The sequence below is a fragment of the Cydia strobilella genome, chromosome 9 (assembly GCF_947568885.1).
Source record: "Cydia strobilella chromosome 9, ilCydStro3.1, whole genome shotgun sequence".
In the NCBI taxonomy this organism is placed as follows: domain Eukaryota; kingdom Metazoa; phylum Arthropoda; class Insecta; order Lepidoptera; family Tortricidae; genus Cydia; species Cydia strobilella.
This window is the reverse complement of record NC_086049.1, coordinates 5422950-5450025: the sequence shown is the minus strand read 5'-3', so window position 1 is coordinate 5450025 and position 27076 is coordinate 5422950. Positions and strand designations below refer to the sequence as shown.

The window sequence follows — 27076 nt, the reverse complement described above, 5'->3', positions numbered from 1 at the left end:
GTCGGGAAGTAGGTCAAATTTAACTTGCAAGTTTTGACCCGTACATACATGCATACATATATAGGTACGTTGTACGTTGCATAGTTAATAAAAAGCTTGTAAAACTCCTATCTGGTTCTCTCAATAAAAAGACAGATGTGGTAATTATGTATGGGATGCATACTCAGTTACTGCGTTTTAACATTAAGTAGCAATGTGAGATATGAGATTTTTTCAAAGTAGTGAAGAAATGTGTTATGTTTGAAGGTACGCTTCGCGCTAGATGGCAAAAGCGTAGTGGGCGTGGCTTGGGAGACGGAACCGCGGCGTCTCGGCCTCATCTTCTGTACCAACAGACCCAGCTTCATCTTTGACTTGACCTTGGATGGCCAGCTCAGTAAGTATGAAAGATTTAACAGAGGCTGGCGTACTAGGGCACGTCTATGGTCAGACTTGGTGCCTTTCACCCGAGTTAAACACTCTACTTTTCATTTTGAATACGAGCCACGAGGAAAGTAATATATGTATTTTATTCCTCGTGGCTCGTATTCGGAATCTTGCGATTAACAATTTAGGTAAAAATATCGTTATTTATAGAACGGGGAGTTAATGAATAATGATCAAAATGAAAATTGTACAAAAGTCCAATTAAAACCAAAATTTTATGTAAAAAAAAAGGAAAACGCACTTAGAAAGTACAGTGCTCTAGAGCAGAAACGTATCATTTTCTGCACACTTTTTAGAACAATAACGATCCACTAGACTTATACCTACACTACACACACTACACTACACACACACACTACACTACACTAGACTTTATAGTGAAACTAACCGTGAATCATTCAAAACTCTTCATAACGACCCACTTTCAGAGCATGATGGATGTGTACCTAAGTATTGTATTGTATATTTGATTATGTAAGTATCGCGGAATGGAGTATCGAGACAAACCATTCTGGTTTAACGATGCTTTTTATCAATTATCATGTAAAATTTGTGATTTATCTCTAATAAATAATAATAATAATGACAAATGAACAAGAGTTGTTATTGCCTTTAATGTTTTGTTCAGCTAAACTGTCAGCAGAGGGTACGGCGGTGCGCTCCCCTCGCGTCAGGCCTGACGGCGACCTGGTGTGGCTGCAGCGCGCGGTCGCCGGCCCGCACCACGCTTGCCACGCTTTGGTCATCAAGAAGAAAGGTCAGGTGAGACCTTAGGTTTAATTGACCTCGGTCAATCACTTCTTGGCGATCCAATCGCGACCGAGAAATGGTTCGCTCGCGGAGCGAAGGTCTCCAATTCTGCAGCTTAGACAAAAATCCTTCCGTATGTTCGAATTTTCTCCTCTACAGGTCGCCGACCGATTCTCGTGAAATTTTTGGTGTTGTTGTTGGTGTTTATTTTTTGTTATTTTTCAAAATGGATGACACGTCAGACCCATTAATATAATCTAAATTAAAGATATTTGTTTCAGACCGGAGCATCACCAATAATAGACATAGTACAAACGGAAATCGCCACGTCCCAGAACAAACCGTTCTACGGGTTGTACAACCAGGGCCTTCCAAAGAACTGCTTCACCAAAGATGGTTCCAGGATCGTGTTTAGCACACCCAGCGTGTGTGATGTGAAAACCTATTCTGTAGATATTGGTGAGTTGCCATATTGCACTTCTTAACTATAGAAGATACTAGGGCTTGCTAAAAAAATACACTGGCAAACACTTTAAACTCTCGCGTTTTGAACACATATTTAGTTATACGAACGGGTCTACGGGGGTACGGGTCTTTCCGTGACCACAGCTGGTGCAACTCACCTGAAACGTCGGAGGTAAAACAATAAAATTAAATCGCGGTAGACCCGTTCGTATAATTAAATACACTGGCATAAAAGCTAGGTTTGTGTTAGACTAGTGACTACACATAAATTAATGGCAAATTAGGTTGTGTATTAACGATTAATAATTAATAATTAACCATAGAGAAAGGCTGATCTAGGTGAAATAGTGGATAGTATAGTTGCAAAGGACTATGCGTCAAAATGGTCCAAAAACCAACAGAGTTGAGAATTAGGTCATTAGATAGGTATTTCTATGCAGTTCATTTCGTTCTACGGGCATTAAGCGGAATTCCATTGCAGAACTGAGATATTGGTATTTTAGTCAAAATGTCGTCACCCTAATTACCTAGGCAATAGAGTCCACCGCTGGGCGAGCGCGGCGAATGGTTTACGGCGGCACGCGAAAACATCTACCCTGCAGCAATTAATTTACTTACTTGGACTCTATTGCCTAGGTAATAAGGGTGACGACATTTTGACTAAAATACCAGATATCTTAGTTCTGCAATGGAATTCCGCTTGGTACATATAAATAGTATATACAAGTAGTTATACACGCGCCACCGAGCGACCGGGGGTAAGAGAAGGAATATTCATATAGAATTTGGGCAGCATAGGATTTTTTTCTCTTTCACTCTTATTAAATGTCGGTTTTTCGCCATCGCCTCCTACCTATGATGCCACCCGGTCGGTGATAAGGATAAAGCATGGCACTATTTTCTCTTTCCCCTTATAGGAATCGCAATAAGACTTATCTTTCTGTATCGAAGAGTGTCAGGCCCTTGCCTTGGTGCCAGTAGAACGAAATGAAGTACATAGAAATACCTATCTAAATGACCTAACTCTGAAGTTTGTAAGTAGATTATTCGGTAACTAGATTGTGAAGTCGCTATGGTTTACTACTAGACGCTGCTTATGATTATTATTCCTTTGTCCATTGTCTGATAAAATTGTTTCCATATCGAACATGTACTTACATAATATTGAATCCGAGATAACTTCTTAAAATACCGTTAAGCATTATAATTCTGTTTTTTTTTTTAAGAAAGCGGCAAGTTATCTGAGATATCCAGCCCCAACTCCCGCCAAGGTTCACTCTCTGCGCTGGATGTCAAGAATGATGTCATCCTTGCTTCTTTTTCCGATATGCTGACTCCGGCTCAGGTAAACGACTTTTTACTTGACCCCTAACACACGATAGGCGTGGTAATCAAAAGGTAAAACCACTGGACACTTACTTATCTACTAGCTGCGGTGTCAGCATGGTTGCATTTTTATCACCTGTCACTATGCCTGCCACTTTCGCACTTACATACTTGTTAGAATGTGACAGGCATGGTGACAGGCGATAAAGATGCTACCATGCTAAGCCCGCTGGTCCATGTATAAGAAAGGTGGTTGTCACGCATTGGCGCTGCCTCATTTGGTATGAAGTCGCAACCGGGCATTTTAGTTAGATCAACCTGTACGACCTTATTACTTTTTGGAAAAATAACAAAATTACCTTCTAGCAAATTGAGCGATCTCAACGATTTTAAGTCGTTTCCCTGTAGAGCCCAATAAATTCTTCCTTCTTTTGTATATTTATCACACTTGGGCTAGGTTCATACGGCGTAATTTTTTCCCGTTTACCGCATACGGGATTTTATCGAATACCGCAGTGACAGTAAAATTTGTATGGCAACTCACGAAATCGTTCACACGGCGTCTATGCAGGAAAGCCGTCTAGCCTCGTGAACCTAGCTTTACACCTTTTCACAATGCCATGTTTGCAGTTATACGTGGGCAAATTGCCAGGCGCTGGGAAGGAAATGGAGATAAAATGGAACGTGGTAAGCGAAGCAGTGAAGGTCCCAGAATCGCTGGTTAGCTCTACCATCCACTACCTGAGCCATAAGCACGAGAACACGGATGATGCCGTCAGTAAGTAGAGCTTTACATACCTATTAACTTTTCATTGTTTTATTGCTTATCTCTATTTCACATTTTCAACTACCTACTAAAAAGTTATCTGGAAGAGATCGCTAAAGCAATAAGACCATCTGTTGTTTACACGTACTTTAATATGTTGTGTTCTATATTGTATCGGTATTATGTATATCCATAAATAAATGAGAAATCACTATGTCAATTCAAAAATGCCACGAACATTCCGATCTCTGATCATCCTAAGCCCCCTTTTCCTAAGGTCATCCATTAGATTCAATCGATTTCTGAGACTTAAATGCCCGCTTTAAAAGTCAGCAACTATTTACTTTACTTACTAATATTATAAATGCGAAAGTCTGTCTGTCTGTGTGTTACCTCTTCACGCTTAAACCGCTGAACCGATTCAGTTGAAATTTGACATAGGATAGTTTGTATCCCGTCATCATCCCTTAAGACGGTGAAAATTATCTCACTTTCACCCCGAAAGTGAGATAAAATTGAATCATTGCCTTTACATTTTATCAAGGCGTTAGAAGTTAGAATCTCTCAAATAAGGATATGAGGAAGTTGGTATAGAGAATCAATAAAAAGCAGTTTGGACAAGAAAAGAGGCTACCCAAAATACTAATTCTACGTAGACGAAGTCGCGGGCAAAAGCTAGTCAAAAATAACTCTTTCCTTGCAGAGACATTTTCCTCGCTGTACCTGGCTCCGAAGTCATCTGACAAACAGCCATTGATAGTGTGGCCGCACGGTGGGCCGCACTCCGGCTTCGTTAATGCGTACTCATTGGAGGCGGCCCTCTTCAACATGTTGGGTAAGTTGCTATAGTTTGAATATTCTCAAATGATTTTTAAGAGGCCGTAGTCGATTTTGGAGAAAAATTGATAGATTTAGTCGTTGAAATTATACACGTTTTGTTACGTAATATCTAAATAACAAGTATTGATTTCTATTAGCACGTCTTATCATCTTGCCTTTTAATAATGAGGTCGCGAGCGTGCGTCACCGGTAATGCATGAAGAGAAGGGGCAGTTTTTAAAAATTCATCAATAAATCATGGTGGTAAATTATACAAATTGATGTATAAGAATAGTTTCAGCAAATGTTGTAGATTGTTTAAGTATCAAAATTACGTTGAAATTAAGTCGATTTTCAAAGAAATTGTCACTTGTTTTGAAGTAATTTCTGGAGAAAATTAAAAACATTACTAATTTAGTGTCTGTTTTCAAAAAACTGATCTGGTAAAAGGTAAGATAAGAAGACGTGCTAATAGAAACCAGTACTTGTTATTTCAATTAGGTAACCAAAGGTGTAAAATTTCACGGACTAAATCTATCAATTTTACATTTTTGCGACTAAAATCGATACCGGCCTCTTAAGCCTAAGATCCTAATTTGTTAAACAGAAGCCATTGTTCATGAAATAAAACTATGAAAACGGATTATATCGCGTATATTGAATTTATAATACATCCCTTTTTTGTTGTTGTTTGTTTATATGATGATCCCGATATGTTTATGATGGTTCATTATAGTATGTGGGTATTTTTGCACTTTGTAATTTTTCCTCAGTCACCCGTTGACCACGAACGCTGTAAAGGGTTCGAAACGTCGGGATTGTATTATAAATTCAATACACGCGATATAATCCGTTTTCATAGTTTTATTTCATGAGTAACTATCGCGGTAACCGAAGACAATACAATACTAAAAGCCATTGTTTCTTTTGTGCTAGCGGTCAGCTTCCGTTCTGAGCGCGTGGCAAAGCAACAATGTTGTTTAAAAAGCTGCTGTATCGTATTTTAATGTTCATATCTATGTAATAATATGAGCGCTCGCCTACATTGTGGTGGTCGATCGTCCTACATTACCAAAACATGTTAGATATACATAGACTTGAACCTTAAAACCACCACTATTTTATAATTTGTACCTATAGTCCGTCTAAGTTATGAAAAATCCTCATCTTGTTAATTTTGACGTTTATTAAATATGACTACTACATATTTAACTAAGGCGGACTCTAACCTTATTCTATATGCTGTCCTTTTCTGATAAGACTTCCGTTTCGGTAACCAAGTATACACGGTGGCAAAAAAATAAGTGCATTTCCGTTGCCAGGGAGGTTTTGGGATTATACTGAGCAAGTTTTACTATGGGACCAATCCCAATATCGCGAAAAAAAATTTGGCTGGTCCATTTTCTATGGGAGGGTAATTTTTTTTCGCGATTTCGTGGTTGGTGTCATAGTAAAAGTTGCTCAGTATAATCCCAAAACCTCCCTGGCAGCGGCAATGCACTTATTTTTTAGTGACCCTGTATATTATTAATTTTTTTACCTATTCAAATTCCTACTGGTTGTTTCTTGTTTATCTGTTTCGATTATAAATTAAATGAATGGGCCGCTTGTGCCGCTCATCCTAATAGGGTATATGCACGCTTTTCATTTTTCTTTTCGTGTTTAAATCTTTATTTTATGTATTTATTGACAGAAATAGCTATACTATAATGCATGTATAGGAAATGTTGGTTAATTTTGTAAATAAAAGCTACATTTGAAACCCTCGCAGAAGCCCCCATGAATTTGTCCAAATTTTCTGATGCACTATTACAATGCATATACTCTGTTTAGAGTTGTGCCGTTCCCGGTAACATTACCCATTTTGTATGGGGAATGTTACCGAGTGAGAAATTTCCCCATACAAAATGGGGAATGTTACCGGGAATGGCACAACTCTAACCCTGTTCTAGGATTCGCGGTGCTCCAGATAAACTATCGCGGCTCCGTGGGCGCAGGCGAACAGAGCGTGACCTTCCTCCCGAAACGCGTAGGCACAGCCGACGTACGTGACTGCAAGCTCGCCACGGACGACGCCATCACAAAGTTCAACGTCGACGCTAACAAAATATGTTTAGCCGGTGGTTCGCATGGAGGGTTCCTAGTGGCGCATCTGAGTGGGCAGTATCCGGAGACTTACTATGCTGTTGTTAGTCGGAACCCGGTTATAGATGTCGCCAGCATGTTCAACTCTAGTGATATACCTGACTGGTGAGTTTATTAAGCTACATCGCCTTTATAAATAATTCTTTCAGATATAATCGATGCTGCGTCGATACATTTATGGGTCTTAGATAAAGCGACGTTCAGCTCTTTGTAAATTAATGTGCTCAATAATTTACTGTTAGTTAGCCACGGACGACGCCATTAAAAGTTCGACGTGTACGCTATGAAAATATGTCTAGCCGGTGGTTCGCATTGAGGGTTTCTAGTGGCACATTTGAGTGCATTGCGCTGTTGTTAGTCGGAACCCGGTGATTAATGTCGCTAGCATGTTCAACTCTAGTGATATACCTGACTGGTGAGTTTATAGATCGTTGTCATCTTTATACCTAACTGATAATTTCAGGTAAAGTCAACGTTGCGTTGATAAGTTTATGTGTCTTAGAAAACGTGACATTAAATGCTAAGAAATTATGTTTGACCGGTAGTTCTCATGGAGGGTTTCTAGTGGTGTATCTGAGTGGGCCGTATCCGGAGACGTATTTTGAAGTTGTTAGTGCTAGACTTTTCGTTCGTCGCGACATCTATTGTCAAATAGCGGTACTGATAAATCCACTACTTGACGCTAGATGCCGACTGCGAAATAACCCGCGTTTTGGTAAGAAAACTGATGTATGGAGTCAGCACTCTATCTTTACTTATTTCTCTATGAACTTTAGTGATATACCTGATTGGTGAGTTCATAGGTAGTTACAGGAGCTTTAAAACACCGTGCTTTGCAAATACTTCGTGTGTCAAACTAGTTTCAATTCGATCGTTTTCTTGAAGTAGGTAACTAGTAGTGTGTGTGTGATCGTTTTGTTGAAGTATTACTTGAGTTTAGTTGGTTCGGCAGTGCGTCTTCTATATTTTGCTCTGTGCACAAATTTTATTGTTAATCCGTCACGTCCGTCTGCCTTGCCTTCAAGGTCTTAAATCTCCTTTCCTTCCTCTCCTCCTCCTTCCTTTAGGTTTGTTCAGAGAAAACCTTCCTACTCATTCATTACAACCAAAAATGTACTAGTCTTATCAGAAAAGGACAGCTTCAAAACGTCATATATTATATGATTATTATGATATCTCCAACATCTAAATATCAAAAAAGCGACAACTATATCCATTACCCATAGGTTTTGCCTCACTCCGCATAAACTACCGAGGTTCTACCGCTCACGGCGACGCCAGCGTTCGCTGCTTACTCTCCAACGCCGGTCGAATCGACGTCGACGACTGCTTTCTCGCTCTCTCCGAAGTGTTAGAAAGGAACATAGACAACGTTTCCCTGCTCGGAGGAAGCTATGGGGGATTCCTGGTGGCCCATTTGGCTGGGCGATGGCCGGAGAGGTTTAGGAGTGTGGTGATGAGGAATCCTTTAATAGACATGGCTACAAAAGGGCATTATGCTGATAATTCTGACGGGTGAGTGGCGGTGAAGCGTATTGGATTTTTTACATACGTAATACAGCATAGTACGTATGTACAGAGGGCTGCATAAGTGCATGGTCATTTTATGAAAGAATTCCTTTATATTCATATAACAACCGCTGGTGGCCTAGCGGTAAGAGCGTGCGACTTTCAATCCGGAGGTCGTGGGTTCAAACCCCGGCTCGTACCAATGAGTTTTTCAGATCTTATGTACGAAATATCATTTGATATTTACCAGTTGCTTTTCGGTGAAGGAAAACATCGTGAGTAAACCGGACTAATCCCAATAAGGCCTAGTTTCCCCTCTGGGTTGGAATGTCAGATGACAGTCGCTTTTGTAAAAACTAGTGCCTACGTCAATTCTTGGGATTAATTATCAAGCGGACCCCAGGCTCCCATGATCCGTGCCAAAATGCCGGGATAACGCGAGGAAGAAGAGCTGTATATTCATATAATTTGGCGCAGTCGGTAGGTTCTATAGTGGAATTTTATATAATGGAAAGTGGTTGTTACCTATGCATGATATGATATGGTTTATTTATCTCACAATATACAATTGCACTTAAAATACACATGGTAAATTCTTAGGAATTTATATGTATTGTGATTGTCATGTATTTACACGGTGGCTAAAAAATTAATGCATTCCCGTTGCCAGGGAGGTTTTGGGATTATAGCAAGCAACTTTTACTAATATGACCAACCCCGAAAACGCAAAAAAAAATTTTGCCTGTTTCATACATTTTGGCTGGTCCATATTTCTATGGAAGGGTAATTTTTTTTTCGTGATTTCGTAGTGGGCCCATAGTAAAAGTTGCTCAGTATAATCCCAAAACCTCCCTGGTAACGGGAATGCACTTATTTTTAAGCCAGCCTGTATAAGTACGAGTATGTATATCGTCACTTCGCGACGACCCATAGGTACTACAAAATTTGCTTAGTTTGGGGTTATTTTTTTATTGTTTATCTTAGAGACGAGGAAGTTGTTAGAATACAATTTTACTATACTGAATTTTATTTTACTGAATTTTACACTTGACGGATACAATGTATATATGAGGTGTCCTTAGAATCGTTTAGTTTCTGGGAGTGATAGGTATAGGCCGTATTTGTGATATTCCATGTTAAAAGTTACCTTATTGTAAATACATAAGGTTGATTTTGAAAGCTACATTAAATAGTCTGAATAGCCTTACCGCATTCGAGTTTTTTGAATGCGGATTGTTAACCTCCTTTTTTAATCCAGGTGTGCAGTGGAAGCCGGCTTCCCCTTCACCGAGAAAGGCCAGCCCTCTGAAGAAGAACTGCTAACCATGAGGCGCTGTTCGCCGCTGGTCCACGTACATAAAGTTAAAGCCCCCACGGCTTTCATGTTGGGGAAAGGAGACAAGAGAGTCCCGCATTATCAGGGCCTCGAGATGGCTCGGAGGCTGAAGGCTAATGGGGTTGAGACTAGGTGAGAAATTCTCTTTTTTGTTTTCACTAGTCAGCTTTTTCACACGATCAAAAACCTCGAGGAAAATAAAAAATTGTTGAATTACTTAGCGCTGTTAGCTTTTAAGCAAGCAAGCAAAGCAACATATGTTAACAGAATTTTAACCTTAGCACTCCGATTTAAAGGTCAAATTTGATTGCAACTGCGAAAAAAATTACGCGAATGAAATAAATCACCAAAATGTAACGTAATGTTTTGAATGTAAATGTGTTATTTCTTATAAAACCACTGTAAAATCTAGGTTGATGCAACCAAAAAACCGGCCAAGTGCGAGTCGGACCCGCGCACAAAGGGTTCCGTACCATTACGCAAAAAACGTTTGATGTATGGGAGCCCCACTTAAATATTTGTTTTATTCTGTTTTTTGTATTTGTTGTTATAGCGGCAACAGAAATACATTATCTGTGAAAATTTCAACTGTCTAGCTATCACGGTTCATGAGATACACCCTGGTGACAGACGGACAGACGGACGGACAGCGGAGTCTTAGTAATAGGGTGCCATGAATCTAGTATAACTGGATCGGTCATGAGGGGTGGGGGAAAATGACCGAACGGGATAGTCTTATGTATCTTTCAGTAGGAGTAGCAGAGAAAGAGCTGTTATTGTTTGTTCTTGTCATAGTTTCACTTTTCCACCGCTGCCACAACCGAGGTTGTGGCAAACAAATAAGTACGTGACATGTCATGTTTGTTCGTTGCTTGTTTAATTATCGTTGTTTTGTATGAAATTGTGCTTTCTCTTATGAAATATAGTGATGGTTAGAGTTTTGAATGCTTGAACTTTGATAAAATACTGGTGAATTGTTCTGTAATCGGCTGTAATAGCCGCTCTGAGCAAAAATATGAGATCATAACCTTTCACACGTAAGTACGGTATTTTACACCTTCCTCTTAATGCAATATCTGAGAATAACATCGTAAAATTACGTTACACTCAAAGCAATGTAGAATCAAACGATTTCAATAAAAATATCACAATTATTTACGCAAATTAACAAATCATTATTTGTAAAATTATCCGCCCAAATTACGTAGGTAGGTAGGAGTCTGAGGTCAGCCATTTTTAAACTTCTTCTTAATTTAGCTGCATAACAATCATGTTAGGGATACCAGATGAAAATATCATAATTTTATGGGTAATTTTGACCTCGAAGTTTTTTCGTACTTCTAATTCCAAAAAATAAATAAACAAATGTTGTGAAGATTAAATGTGGTGTACATTAATTGGTGTGATTGCGATTTGTGATTTCTTTAAATTAAAACCCATAATACATTTTATTTTACGTTTTATTTACTAAACATGTTTAGTTTTGTACCACCTGCGCGAATTATAGGAGGTATTTCATTGTTTATACGCCTAAAAAGAACGGCCCATTGACATTTTATTTAACAATTTTTTTAATACCGTCAAACAAGCTAACTTTGCCTCCAGGGTAATCGCCCCAACGTGATATTAAATATTGGGGTAATTTTTACCAATATGGTATCCCCACGTTTATGACGTCATCTATGTCTATCCCTTACGGGCGCACGCGTATAGCTGGTCTATGTAATGCTAGGTCTATGTAGGGTGCCGATTTTTACCCTTTGGGTACGGAACCCTAAAAAGGGATACCCGCATGTAGAAATACCTCTATATAGCGTTCTCGCTCTACTTAATTCTGATTTATAATTATTTTACTACTTATATTGACCGGGATTATACCGTGATTTTCTTTTGTTTTGTGTAGTCTTGTGAAACTAACCGTGAATCATTCAAAACTTTTATAATTATTTGCCCCCAGAGTGTACATGTACGACGATAACCACTCGCTATCATCGCTGCCGCACGAGATGGACCAACTTATCAACAGTGCTAGCTGGTTACTGGAGCATTTACCTTAGACTGAACATAGGAACTTAATTTTAGTAATTTCAGATAACCGTGGCTCATGTCAGACTGATTGCCATAAAGTGTAATACGAATTTTGTAACTATATTGTTTCTAGAGAATCTAGACTAAGTGAAACGTCCGCATTTGATATTTTTAAATACATTTTTATATCAGATTGTTTGTTTTTCTATACATTGTAACATTATTCCTTAGTTTCTTTTTTATACAGGCATTTTAAAATTGGCCGCGCGTGAAATTGATACCTCGCACTCACTTGCTCATATTGAGATGCTCATTGAGAATCGGCAGGGATGCACCGATGTTAATAACCGTGCGCCCGCGCCTACACAACAAAACAATAATAACACGATTACATTACATTTTCCTGTAGTTCCGACAGCCAAAATCCCTGCTTACCTTTATAAACCATTTGATAAATAACATTAAGTAGGATAGAAAACTAGGGGACGAAATTATTTACACACTTAAGTGTGTACCTTTAAGGTAGTCAAACATCAGACCCCGATCCCCTCTAGCCAATAAAACAATACAAATTGCTACCCCAATGATCCGCTAGACTAACTACTTATAGACAGGTGGTGCGACATGTGTGTACCTACGCCAAAAACGTTAGCACTGGCTGGTGTGTGCGGGTAAAATGTGTACTGACACATTTTATTGTTGGGTCAGTAACGGTAGGTTTTTGAGTAGTTATTTCACGATCCGATAGACATTGTAATTTCATATCTTAAATATGTAGGTAAAGGGGCCCACTGACTATCAGTCCGCCGGACGATATCGGCCTGTCAGTTAGAACAAAAATTTGACAGTTCCAAACAACTGACAGACCGATATCGTCAGTGGCCCCCTAACCTAACGTTTAAAGAGAGACATTACAATAAACTACGTTTTTAATAAATTTGTGGCAGTAAAAATAAAGAAAATCTACAGTACTCCACTAACAGTTCACTAAATCTACATTTAAATAAATATTAGGGGACATCTTACACAGATCAACCTAGCCCCAAACTAAGCAAAGCTTGTACATACTATGGGTGCTAGGTGACGATAAATATATAGGTACATGACTCAGAAAAAAATATTTGTGTTTATCACACAAATATATGCCCTTACCGGGATTCGAACTCAGGACCATCGACTTCACAGGCAGGTGAGGCAGGGTCATTAGTGTCAACCTACTAGGCCAGACCGGTCATCGTTAGATTTCGTAAGTTTTTTTGGGGAGGTGCCACCTACAGGATAGGATCTCTATTTTATTTAGGCATATCTGTTGATAACTACATAAACCGAAGCACATATAAATGGTTCAATCTGCACTTATGTTGTTTACTAAATGTGCCTTCGAAAATAGCAGTAGATTTGTAGCTTAATATAAGCAATATTACCTCTACGTAATTGAGTAAGTGGTTGTGTGTAAAGGTTAATAAGTATCTAATCTGAGTAACTATATACCTGAGTAATAAATTAATCTACTTCATGAAACCGACGCCGTAGCACAATTACTTTCGGGGGATCGTTGATGACTATGATGACATTATATAAACGAGACAGTTTAAACAATTTCTACGGATCGTAATCATATATTCGTTTATAAACTCGATTGGGTCTTACAGTAAGTAGGAGAGCACCGCCTGGATTTAAGTAGAGGGAATATCAAGAAGTTAAAAATATTGAAACAAGAACCCCCTGACTGCAATATAGTGCAAAGTTTAAAACAACTAGGGATAGGTAAAATCAAAGATAGATATAACTCCGTAATAGATGGATACAGTCTAAGGAAAAAACGTGCCTCGAAAATCAAGAAAATTTGATTCTCGTTCAGAGGGCGCTACTAGCTTTGGCCAACTGACTTATAGATGGCGTTGACGGTTTCGTTTGTTATTTAACAATTTTAACGCATATCAGTGAAAGAACATGGGTCAAAATCAAAAAAATAATTAATGCAAATAAAAAAATCATTTATCTATATTTAAATACATTATATCGTATTTTTATAAATATTTATTTTTAGTTTTAAAGTGTGTCGACAGATGGCAGTGAATTTACTGGGGTTACAAAATTTACTATGACAGTACCGCTCTAGTATAAGTTACTCTATGGTAAAATAAATAGGTAAACATCATACAGGCAGACACTTAAAAATATCAAAAATCTCCCCCTATAACTTGTCAACCGGTGACTACCTTTGCCTATAGTAAATTGTTGACTTCGTAAACATCCCTCCAATTGCGCAGCATGGTCGCGGGTCTTCACATTTTTCCCGCTCTTTACGAGTACACCCTCCGGCCTCATTATGTAGTCTCCATTCGCGAGTCGAACGCTTGGGGAATCAGTCATCTGTAGATTCGGACCACAACTATGGATAAAATAACTGTGCTCGTCGTTTTCATTTTCAGAAATAATAAATATTATAGGACATTCTTACACAGATGGACTAAGTCCCACAGTAAGCTCAAGAAGGCTTGTGTTGTGGGTACTTAGACAACGATATATATAATATACAAATACATAAATACATATAAAACACCCAAGACTCAGGAACAAATATCTGTGCTCATCACACAATTAAATGCCCTTACCGGGATTCGAACCCAGGACCATCGGCTTCACAGGCAGGGTCACTACCCACTAGGCCAGACCGGTCGTCAGAGAAATGATTTATGAAGATCCTTAACCTAGGCTTCAAAGCAGGGGAGGCGACGATGCTAAATGTGTAGTAATAGTAACTCGAGCGTCGTTGATGAGACCTATCGGAATCGATAGATTATTAGATGATAGTAAGAAAAAAATGTTATATAATATTTTATTTTATAGCGACCAGGAAAGCGTCTACAGATTTTTTTAAATGTAAAAAAAAACACCACGTGGAGTTACTCGAGCGCGTCAGATATTGGTACCTACTTACCTAGTGTCAGTCGCGCACATGTCTCTGATAACAAGGGTATGTTAACCTGCCGGTTTACATAGGCAGGGTGGTCATACGGAAGGGTAGAAAATTTGGAAAAAAATAATTTACTCGAGCGCGTCAGATATTCAAAGGGGTTGTTAAATGGACCCTACAAAAGTGTCTATTTCAATCATCTGACGATTTCAGCGATCCGTAAGCAAATGGCAGTCACAAAGTTGCAAATAAAAATCCGATTTTAGTCAGATTATTATACAGACAGGTTCAGATTGATGTCCCAGTTATGTAAAACCTTAATCTGACGATAACGTGACGCAGAATCCTTATTCTGATGATTTAAAAAAAAACATGCAGAATGTCGCTAAGTAGATCAAAATCGACCAAGGGGTTCAAGAGATATTACAGTTTGAAGATTTCTAAATAAATGTTGGTTTACAACATTTATTTAACATTCGTTTATTGCAACAACTAAAAATATAAATAACTTAAGTTTTACACCCGTAAGTGATACTTAACCTAGATAAAATGTATAAAAAAGCTTAATTTACAAATAGGAGTCAGACATAGCGAAAAAGTTAAAGGGAAAAAGAGCTGGGTGCAGTAAACTTCATTAACGATTCTTGACACTTCTGCTTGCCCAAATCGGCAGATTTTTTTTATTTAGTTATTCTTGCATTATTCCCTTCAAAATAAAATAAAAATCAAACGCGCTCGAGTAAGTCATGGTCGCGATTTTTTTTGCAGCTTTGTGACCCTGCCACTCGCTTAGGGATCGCTAAAATCGTCAGATTATTGAAATGGGCACTATTTAACAAGTAATTCATCCACCATATCTTAATCTGACGCGCTCGAGTATTTCAAGGTGGCGATTTTTTTTACTATTCTGACGGGCTGTCCTTGACTCCCTGCTCGGTGTCAAGGACGCATACTTGGTTGAGGTACTCAACAGGATGCAAGGTATCCCCCATATCTTAATCTGACGCACTCGAGTGACTCCAAAATTCCCTCTTGGGCTCCCCGACCATGATCGATATTACCGATAAAATGGGGTGTGAACGCAAGAATACCAATTTGTGACGTTAGTATTCGCGTTTGGGGGCATTTTTTTAATTTAGAGCGTTCAAATATCACCATAAATATAAAATTGGTGAAAGTGGCCTTCGCATTTGCGTCCGCACCACCTGATTTCATCGGACAATTTAATCAGATTGGCGAAAAATTGTTCCCGTCTGGACAGGCCTTAATGGTTCGTACTTGAGCGTTGGTCTCGCCCTCGCGATCAAAATATCACCTGTCACACAGTTCCCGCTCGTTCCACCCTTGTGCGGCGAGCGGGCGAGCGGAACGGTGCCACCCGCGCCAGTCCCCAATATTGACAATATGCTCCCCGACGAATTGCACTTATGCACGTCTCCTTCAATGATACGAGTAGGTACTTAATTAAATAAAGCATGTTTAGTTTCCTTGGACTTAGAATACTTAGAACTTAGATGATATAGTTATTTGTTATACAAGGGTGCAAAGTTGTATTTTACCCGCGAGTGTGTAATTAAAACACGAGCAAGCGAAAGGATTCTACAGTTGAAGTTCTAAAATAGAATCCTGAGCGTAGCGAGCGTTTCAATACACGAGAAGTAAAATACTTTTGCACCCGTGTCACCCATGTGTAACACAAAACTTTTCACCTCACTGTAGCGAGGAAAGTGCAACATGTACAGGCGTTAGATCATCTTCATCACTGGAATCACTAATTTTTTTACGATATTATAACAGAAAACTCTGGAAGTTGTGTATTTTTACGTGAGTCGGAGTCGGTGAGAAAAGTTTTAAAGTAAAATGTTTGTTGACATTTCTGACGATGCGTTTTGAAATTGCATACCTGTGCGATCAGAATTATTATCAACATCATTAAGTATTGAAAAACCGGCCAAGTGCGAGTCGGACTCGCGCACCGAGGGTTCCGTACTTTTTTAGTATCTGTTGTTATAGCGGCAACAGAAATACATCATCTGTTAAAATTTCAACTGTCTAGCTATCACGGTTCATGAGATACAGCCTGGTGACAGACAGACGGACAGCGGAGTGTTAGTAATAGGGTCCCGTTTTTACCCTTTGGGTACGGAACCCTAAAAAACAAACGTTTCTTATAGAATTTTAAGGTATAAACCTTAAATTATACCTGACCTGACCTGACTTGATTTTAAGTCATAAGACTTAAAATCATTAAATAAAGCTAAATTTGGTATTTTTTATTAAATTCTCAAACCATTTATTTTCTGATAATTAATATCGAACGAACCATTATTATGAGCGTTTTACGTTTTGTTATCTGTCAAAAGCTACTTAAACACGCTCCACCCAAGATCAAATTTCTTTCCCCACTAGTGGATAAAATGCGTTTTTCCCCACTTGTTTTTAAAGGATAAAAGATGGGTTTCCGAGCTAGTGAGGGGAAAATATATATAAATGGCCTTAATGATTTACTAGTTAGATGGCAGATCTTTTGAAATAAAATTATTACCCTCTTCGGGTAATACTGCTATATCAAAGAAACCTTATTTCACACGGACAAAAAAGACTGCCAAGGCAGCCGAATTACATGTAAATTAGGGGCATTTTTAGGGTTCCGTACCCAAAGGGTAAAAACGGGACCCTATTACTAAGACTCCGCTGTCCGTCTGGACGTCTGTCTGTCACCAGGCTGTATCTCATGAACCGTGATAGCTAGACAGTTGAAATGTTCACAGATGATGTATTTCTGTTGCCGCTATAACAACAAATACTAAAAAGTGCGGAACCCTCGATGCGCGAGGTTTTTTAGTTCGCGGAGGCAGGACGAGCCGACCGACGACCCCGTTAACAACCACTGCCTACTTTCCCTAACGAGTGCATTCAACCCTTGACGTCAACACCTTGTTTACTTTGAGGAACCCTTGCTGTCGCCTACGAATATGTTGAGTGCTTAGCACTTTATTACAGTGGACCTAAATAAAAAGGACACTTCATTTGAATTCACTGAGGCGAAGTTATACTAAATCAGCAAGTACCTACACAAAACTGGTCTAAAAAAATTTGTCACACATCACATACCCAACGAGTTGATGCTGAATTCCAGATTAGAACTATGTTTGAACTGATTCCATACAGCTAATGAGACGAGATACTAAACAGACCTACCCTCAAATTTCGATTAAATTTCAAGGTAGAAATCCTACCCAATTTCCATCCATTGGTATTCTCCACCTCAACACTGAAAAAATGCAGGCAACGGCACCGTTGCATATCGCAAAAACCATGCAAAAACGGTCCTGATACGGCATTATCAAACAACTTCTGCACTTAAAGGCTCGCATTATGCGTAGTTGAACCATGAACCATTAAAAGTTGGAGGAAGCCCGCACGGTCTTGGTGATAAGACGATAGCCGTGAGTGGTGACAAATTGCGCCTTATGCGGGCGCCGGGGCGGGGTATGTCTACAGACTTAATGGCAAACCTTTGGGTAGGTACTTTATTGTCCGTTGTCCTTCGTTATGTGGTCTTTGTTAGTAAAAATTCTTAGAAAAAAAATCTAGGTAGTCATGATTTTTGCACCAAGTGAATGTAATGAATATATGCTGTTGTCTGTCAGTAGGTAGGTACAGTTAAAGAATTTAATTTCCGACCCATTTCGTACCTAGTCACAGTGAAAAACAATATGAAAATCGCTAGGGACCTCTTACTATTATCACTGTGACAGAAAGGATACCACCAAGTAGGCACCAGCAGAGGCCTCGGTCAGTAGCAGACCCGAAACCATACCGGTAAGTCAACCTAGATTCTTCTGAATTAATATAGGTAGTAGTACAATCATCAATTACAGTCCACTGGCTTTACGCCACATTTTATGGCGAATTGGTCGGAAATATTTTTTTTTGACTATTCTCCATTCGAAAAAAGAGCATCATGTTAGAGACGACCCACTCGTTGAAAAACATAGGAAACTTACACTTAAATCCACTGAAACCAATAAAACCAGGGTCTACTCTAGCCTCTAGTCTAGTTCGCCTTTGTACATCTTATTATTTGTACCATGTAATTTTTATTATGAATTTTTGTACAATAAAGAGTTTACTACTACTACTACAACTAGTCTAGTCTGTCTTTAGCAGCTTAGAAGTGTAATAGTCGACTTTTATTTGGCAAAGGGAAACAAAAAGGATTGCATTGCGATACAGCCGTCATAGTGGAAGCTTCCGAGTCCATAGAATCACCCCTACACCCTCGTTCTTCAAAGCGGAAAAATATCGATCGTACGAACACCTGTTCGCGGTACAATGGGGGAGCGCACCTGCCCATACTACCACCACAATCCACCGCGCCGCCGGCCGCGCGAACGTGCGCTGACCGCCACCGCGTCACGTATCGATCCGCTGACCACCACGCACTGGCAGGTTATACCACCATTATCGCTGCCCAGCAAATCTGTTCTAAATTCAAAAGTTCTAACGGTTTGTTCAGATTTCAAAAACGTTGCGTTACGTCAAATGTGATTTTTCCACCGGTATTTTACGAAGTGCAACCAGTTTCATGCGGTTTTAAATCCAAAAATAGTTTTTAATTTCAACGCAAGCACTTTAGAATCCACTTTTATTAGGATGCATTAATGATTATGGTGCCGCAGCAGTTGTTTTCCTATTCCTAGTACTACTCGCCGTCGTACAAAGCTAACATTGGAAAGAATTACTTATTAATGTCGTCAATGATTCATCGACAATGACTCATCGGTTTTTGCTGTTCCAGTGATGTGAAGCGACCATGCACATAACCTCGGGTCTGTCGCCGGTGTCGGGCGAGATGCTGGACACTTCTGCCCTGCAACTATACGGGGAGGCCGGGGACCAATGCGGCTACTTCTCCGTCGACCACGCCGTCCCCGAGTCCTCGCACACCGTGGAGATAGAATACGTTTACGAACAACCAGAAACCTACGCGCAAAATGATGTGGATTTAGAACCAGTAAAAGAAGAAGTACAAACAAAGAAAGTGAGCAAACCGGAGAAAATAGTAGTTGATGATGAGCAGGAAACAGATTTGACTAATCTGACATGGCTGCAGAACATTACGAATATCATGGCGATTCCACAGTTTCCAATACCGCCTGTGTCTCCCAGTCCTCCAATCAAGACACCTCAGACCACGAGACTACAGAAGTTTAACCAGACTATAGCAAAATGTCAAAGGGATTTTATGGAGAACAGGGAGGAATATCAGAGCAATAGCGAGAAGAAGCCGCCATATTCGTACAGTACGCTTATTTGCATGGCCATGCGGTACAACGATGATAAGATGACGCTGTCGGCCATATACTCGTGGATAAAGGAGAATTTTAAATATTATAGGAATGCTGATCCCACTTGGCAGGTGAGTAAGTTAACTTTACAACCGAAGCATGATTAGATCAAACAAGTCAAGAACAGGGGATGGAAAGAGACGTTCGTCGTATAAGGTGCATTTTTCCCCAATCGACAGCTGATGAAAATGCGCTATAAGTAATCTGCCTCTATCCTTACCTGTTAGGTAGTTGTATTTCTAGAAAAACTCAATTTAGCCCATAGATGCATCTGCTCGATTGACTTTAATATGACTCGGCTGATATTTGTGTACAATTTAATTTCATAATAATACACGGAACTTTTTTGAGCATTTGAGCAATACCTTATAAATAATTCTGTCACCAGTCAATGGCCGTAATCTAGATGGCTGCGTTGATACTTCTTTAGAATGTTTATCAGAGAGGTATTTCTTTATCATCACAATTTATAACGTTTATTTAGGAATCGGGAATTTAGTGTGTAACGTGTAACAAAGTGTAACTAATAAAATAAAAGCTCATAACAAATTAATAGTTCCGAAATTACCATAATAATGCGTCGTCGTTCACGCCACTTTCCTGCCTACCTACTAGATGGATTAAGGAGCATGCATATAAAATACCATTTGTGGTCACCACACATTGACTCTACTACTCGGTGCAGTGCAGCAGTTCGCTGTGTAGTGTTTTACAAGTAAAGGATCGCCTATGTGAGATATCCACGAGGTGTAAACGTTTCATAAAATAAAGGAAAGTTTGATGAGATAAAACTTAGACACTAAGCTAAGCTCTTTGTTCAATTTTGGAATCTTCCGCTTGCTCAGGTCTCAATATTAACAGAGAGTGGAAACACCACAAATAACTATTATATTATAGCATCAATCCACAAAATATTCGAAGGTCTACTAAATATTTGAGTCATGAGTACCATGTAGGTATATTTTTTAATTAGCAAATTTTCTAGGCTCTAGATAAGAACTTGTGCAACTATCCCGGTGTTATCGGACCGGGAGCCCCCTATTTAATAAACGTTAAATTGGCATGAGATTAGATTACGCATAATTGGGAATATCAAGCAATATGTCAGCCGTGGATTTTATATCAAGTGGCTCACTGATGTGATATGATTCATGTGATAAAGGATTCATTCCCAAATACTGAATGGATAGGATTAAAGTCGTTATTTATTGAGTCCATGTTTATGTGCTAATGTTTTGTCCAGTCCCAGACTAAGTACAATTAGAAATTATATAAATACCCAGTATTTCATTTTAGTTAGGTCACTATAACTTTAGTATGTAATAGTATAGAGAAATAAGTAAGCTTAGAGTGTTCATTCCATACATGGATTTCCTTTCCTTAATAATAATAAGTTGCATGTGAGTGGGAGGTATGGTTAAACTAATTATTAATCAGTTTCAAACTTGCTTAAAACTTAGATAATACGTATACTAATTGAGCTTAAATCTTATCATAAATAAGTTTTCGCTAAGCTTGCTTAAAGCTTATTATAAATGGGTAAACACTAAGCTTACTTATTTCTCTATGATACCCAATAGAAAGAATGTTTGACTTTCAGTAACTTTATTTTATTACTTATATATTTTTCTCTTACTTACAGAACTCAATAAGGCACAACCTTTCACTAAACAAAGTATTCGTCAAAGTCGCCCGTTCGAAACAGGAGCCTGGGAAAGGCGGCTTTTGGAAACTAGACCTGGGACACCTCAAGGGGACCCAGCGTATCTCCAACAGGTCACATAAGAAGAAAAAGACCGGCGGTATCAAGACAGAAACAAATGAAGATCGGACAGCTGTCGCGAACATACCACAAGTTGTTCAAGGGATAGCGACTGATATGCGACATGCTGTGAGCTTACATTTGCCAGAGTTTATTAGTCTGCCGTTGCCTGAAATAACGTTGGACAATCATGTCGGAGCCAACGTGATTGTAGAACCAGTGGCGCCCCCGCCGTTGATACAAGAAGACGACTTGAGCTCTCTGCTCCTGAATCCGACGGATTGGGACGATTTGCAATTGGACATGCTGGACAACTATCTCGATTCTTGCTTCAAATAAAGGTAAGGTAATACTGATGTGTAAACAAGGGTCTTTCGAAATTTCATTTGGTCTGCGCTCCATGGTGGTCATTATTCGAAACAGAGCTAAGAAATTACAAAGAAAACCTTACTTATGGATGATAGAGGATACAACAGTATTACTAATATTAGGTTTATATAATCTACGAAAAATTATTTCTCAATAGGAAAATTTCCAATTAATGTGATTTCTGTGGGGTTTGATGTTTGTGCCTTCAAATTGCTTAGGTAGATCTTCAGTGTTAACTTGTCAAGGGAGCCCAGGAGGCTTTACCAGATGGGAGTTGAACCATCTTTTTAAATTTTCAGCACTGAAATGGATGCTAGCATCAAAATCACCCACAGCTTTACGGGGTGTTGGTGTTTATGCTTTTACGAGGCAGAAAATGTGAATAGATACGTATGTCCCAATTTATACTAGTACATGGTGTCGAAGTAGATTAAGGGCTTCTAGTCAAGACAAAGAAAGAAAGGGAAATAAATAGTAGTTGTATAATCATAGAGTAGAGAGAGACGTTTGTATTTAGGCGATAATGAAATATCATACTCTCTTCTGTTTTTTATTGTCCTTTTATATGTGTGTTAATGTAATAATTTACTTTTCTGTTAATGTTAAAAATGTTGTTTACGCTTGTACAATTGCAATAACGCACAATAATTCGTTTTACGCAAACTTTTAGAAGTAGGTGTAACTTTTAAGCTCAAATGATGCATAATGCCGTCCAAATATGTATAATAAAATATAACATTTATTTATTGTGACTGTTGCAATACAAAGTACTAGTAGGTATGCTCAAAATATATATGTAACGAAACGCTCAGTATCTTCAAACATGGGTATTTAATATTTTCGCTAATGAGGGCTATCGTTTATTTGCTCACCAGTTGGCGCCTCTGTTGATGGTGGTCCAAAAGACTAAAGAACAGCTGTCAGTCATTGAAGTGATAAGTGACATTTCGAACTATGGAAAAGACCACCATCTACACTAGCGCCCCTAGCGGCGAATTCATACGCGTTAGCCCCTCATTATATTACGAAGAACTACTTATAGAACAACGTTTTATACTTTTTGCTATACATGCCTTTAATAATTTTGTAAAACAAAATAAATAGGCCTGTCAAACACATCCGTGTAAAATTTCCGTAGGAAGTTTCGTAATATACAGATTATATAAAAAATGATACCAACATTATATCTCGGTGGATTGTAGTATTATATGTACATATACCACCCTATACCTACGAACCAGAACCACTCAACTCAGTAGCATAGTAAAGTAGTGGCTGGGTGCTTTTCTAGTAAAAATTGGTTAGTATTGGGTTTAAATATTGTTTAGTATGTAATATTACTTAGTGATTTTCTTAATAACCACCTCAGTTTTAGACCAAGAAAAGTCTGCAGATATTTTGACAGCACACGAAGTGCCAGTTTTATTTATACGTCATAATTTCATAGAAGTGTGACGTTTAAAATAACACCTGCACAGCGTGTGCTGTCAAAGTCTGCAAATTTTTCTTGGTTTAACTCTATCATATTATCAAATTAATTACTAGTACCAGTGTCACAGATTTGACAGATTGTAAAAGTGTACGGGTTAAGTGTTATTAAATAAGTCATAATTTCATAGAGGTTTGACGTTTAAAATAACACTTGCGCTGCGTGTGCTATCGAAATCGTTGCAGACTTATTTTGGCCTTACTCTAGAACACATTCGGCGCGATTCGGAAAATGATTCACTAGAAATGAAATAATAATAATAAATAAAATATATATATATATATAATGAAATAATAGTAATATGTGACGTTCTACGAAAAAAGGTACCTTATGGCGGCTGGCGCTTACGTCGCATAGCGCCGCAATGCGCCAACCGCCATAAGGTACCTTTACCCGTAGGGCGTCACATCTTTACTATTTCATATCTAGTGAATCTCTAATTCATTTCCCGAATCGCGCCGATTGCCACAGAATACATTGGTCACTCGCTACGACGTAGAGCCTACGGCGTAGAAGGAGTGGGATGCTACGGCTTTTACTAAGTAAACTCATTAAATCTGTTTACTACGGCCTACGACTTACTACGTCATCCATTCAATCAGTGGCGGATTAGCCACGTGCTATGAGCATTGATAAGTAGGTATTCTGAGTAAAAAATTATGGCAATATTTGCGATTTTGCGACAATTTACCGCTCAGTATTATGACGTACAATTTAAACTAAGATATAAGATGTTAAGCTGTAATAATTAAGGTAAAATATCTCTACACTTACTTTTAATTTGGCCGTGAGTTCTCGAAAATTAATTGCTATTTCGCGAAACTTAAGGTAGGAGGATGTAGTAAAGAAAAAAAAATCTTAATCATATTTATGTTCTTTGGTGTCAATCTATTTGTTTCAGATAAATTTAATATCCTAGTGCTATGAGGCACAAACAGTAAATACTGTAGGCCTAGCACAGGAGCGACGCGACAGTTTCTCGTCCGCGAGATAAAATGTCAATTTTGTCCATATTTATCTAACTGTAGAGGGGCGGGTATTAGTCTATCTCGCGGGCGAGATAATGTCGCGCCGCTCCTGTACTGGGCCTACGGTAGGCCTACTAGTATCAGAGGATGCCAAGTTTGGTGCTCCAACGCGGATGCGGATCCTCACGGGGCTCCGGAGTGTAAGCAAGACAGCGATATGCACATATATAGCGATGTTCCGCGTACACCGGAGCGACGTGCGGATACGCATCCAATGTGAAGATGCCTAAGTGGATTATTAATTATTACTTCCGAACTTCGTTCAGAAAGGAAGAAGATAAGAAATACGATGACACCCTTCAAAGATTACAAAAATGTATTTACGCCGATGTTACGGGTCATAAAAAGGTCTTATAGGTCATGTCTTATTGCGACATCATTATCAATTCTGCTACGATTATCATATCATTTGCATGAATAACATATCGGCCATATTAAAGAGATAAGTGGAGAGAACGGGGTAATTACGCCTTAGTATCAGGAATCCGTCCAGTATTATAAGACGCAGTATGAGTATATAGCTTGCTCAGCACTATATATATAGTATCACATATTAAATTTATTTACAAATGTATTTTAAAATAAGTATACGCAGCAATATTTTAATTAGATTTTGTCTAAAATTAGCATGATTTTAGGGTGATAAAATAAGCAGAAAATGTTAAAAATTCAAATATAATTATGACTGTATGAATATTTTATTAATAAGATTTGTCGAGCTTAAATATGATTTGAATTTATTAAAATTGCTATTATCGTGAATTCATAAACAATATTATAACACAGACAGAACTAAAAACAGGTTTCAAGGAATCCGAATTAAATGAGGGCTCTAAGAATATTTTGGGTGAATATCCACCAGAGATAACCAAGGCGGTGGAGTATAACAGCATCTTTGCTACGTAGCTTGGTTTTAGTGGATGACCCTTATAATAGTCATTATGGCACGTTCACTATATTTCTTACATTTTATTTATTTAATCGAATGGCATAAAAAGTCACAAATAAATCGAAAATATAACAGGTATGTCACAGGTTTATATCCAAGGTTCTCAGCCATGGGGCTGCGTCAGGGGTAAGTGAGGGGTAGGGTCTGAGGGGGCACTCCTGGACTATGTGTTGGACAGTCTGCGACTCGGCGCCACAGTCGCATCTGGGCGAGTCGATCCATCCACAAAGATGTTTAAAATGTGCGGTACGGCCGAACCCTGTCCGCATTCTATTCAGCTTGCACCCATTTCTTACATTTATAGCTACATTTACATTTGGTTACATTGTACACGTGGCACCTACGACTTAGGGCTCACGCTAGACAACGTCCATAATGTTTATTTAGGGTCGCCGTCATCGAAAACGATGAGGAGGACTATATACACGTGGCACCGAATGTGCAAAACCTACCGCAGCGCACGTTACAGACGCTTAGAGTAAATTAGGAAAGTCCGTGTGGAAATTGTTTACGGAAACTATTTAGCGCCGGCATATGCGCCGCAGTGGTAGGATCGCGTACCTACGGTCCATACTATAATATTATAAATGCGAAAGTCTGTCTGTCTGTCTGTGTGTTACCTCTTCACGCTTAAACCGCTGAACCGATTTAGTTGAAATTTGGCATAGAGATAGTTTGAGTCCCGGAGAAGGACATAGGATAGTTTTTATCCTGAAAATCATCCCTTAAGAGGGTCAAAAGCGGGGTGGAATTGAGATAATTAATGAAATGCCTGATAATTAGTGTAAACAATAAGCATATGCTCAAATTGAATGATTACTATTAGAATTTTTCCAGGCGCTATTCTTACTCTAGCTGCGGTTACTAAGTCCACGCAGACGAAGTCGCGGGCAAAAGCTAGGTGTATAGACGTGCGTGCCAAGTGTGTGCTGTAGTTGGTTTCCGCTTTAGGTAGCTGTCCGACCGGCGGCGTGTAAGCGACTAGTCCAAATATTTTTCTCGCGCAAGAAACGTGGGCACGTGTAGGATACGTAGAGTCCGTGTGAATAAAATAAATTAATGTATTAATTGTTGGTCGTACTCACCGGCGAAGTTAAGTCGCTCGTCGCTACTCGCCGATTGTCGCCAGTTGTTGGACAGCTGCCTTTAAATTCTGGCTAAAAACAATGGCGGTAAAATATAGGTAGCTCAGGAAATACACTCATAACATGTAGTACTTGAAATGATGTGTTATGATTATGACAGGTTTATGTACCCAGATTATTTGTACACTTATTAAGTAACTTGACAGTGTGTAATTTGACATTTATATTTATGTAATTGTTTTTTTTTTTGTAATTTTGTGTTAATTTTATTGTTTGTAAAAATTGACATGTAAAAGTCCCCCTGTGGCCTATTTGCTGAATAAATGTTTGATGTAAAAAAACAAATTTCATTGCTGGGGGGGGGGGGGGGGGGTCATTTAACTCTGCAGCATACTGTATTTGCGAGATAAAGTCTATAGGTATTAATACCAATGTTTGGTTAATTTTGTAGCTGTAATTAGATGCCAGGCCCCGTAGCCAACACGCCAATCGCTTACGCTCCGTAGCGATCGAGACGGAACTGTCACTGTCGCACTAATATGGAAGAGTG

General features: G+C 38.9%; 2 protein-coding genes across 6 annotated transcripts in view; both read left to right on the top strand.

The window, feature by feature from the left end:
* LOC134744116 (acylamino-acid-releasing enzyme-like) overlaps positions 1 to 11763 on the top strand; it is a 29040-nt gene extending 17277 nt beyond the window's left edge. Inside the window, exons 6-14 of one of the 2 annotated variants that reach the window (XM_063677810.1) lie at positions 247 to 376; positions 1055 to 1188; positions 1458 to 1635; positions 2868 to 2986; positions 3598 to 3745; positions 4437 to 4568; positions 7924 to 8212; positions 9465 to 9674; positions 11500 to 11763. In XM_063677810.1, the coding sequence (XP_063533880.1) occupies positions 247 to 376; positions 1055 to 1188; positions 1458 to 1635; positions 2868 to 2986; positions 3598 to 3745; positions 4437 to 4568; positions 7924 to 8212; positions 9465 to 9674; positions 11500 to 11599 (1440 nt within the window). In that variant the 3' untranslated portion in view covers positions 11600 to 11763. Of the gene's footprint in view, positions 1 to 246; positions 377 to 1054; positions 1189 to 1457; positions 1636 to 2867; positions 2987 to 3597; positions 3746 to 4436; positions 4569 to 6504; positions 6803 to 7923; positions 8213 to 9464; positions 9675 to 11499 lie in introns of both variants that reach the window. The other variant, XM_063677809.1, reaches the window with a different exon arrangement.
* A 6928-nt stretch (positions 11764 to 18691) lies between these two features.
* On the top strand, positions 18692 to 22090 carry LOC134743874 (fork head domain transcription factor slp2-like). Of its 4 annotated transcripts, none has more exons than XM_063677501.1 (3): positions 18692 to 18945; positions 19295 to 19915; positions 21487 to 22090. In XM_063677501.1, the coding sequence occupies exons 2-3, from the start codon at positions 19310 to 19312 to the stop codon at positions 21943 to 21945; spliced, it is 1065 nt and encodes a 354-aa protein (XP_063533571.1). In that variant the 5' UTR covers positions 18692 to 18945; positions 19295 to 19309; the 3' UTR covers positions 21946 to 22090. The 4 variants fall into 4 exon arrangements, with proteins under 4 accessions (XP_063533571.1, XP_063533572.1, XP_063533570.1 ...); XM_063677502.1 differs by having other exon boundaries at positions 18692 to 19002; XM_063677500.1 differs by having other exon boundaries at positions 18692 to 19086.
* Positions 22091 to 27076: the final 4986 nt, after the last annotated feature.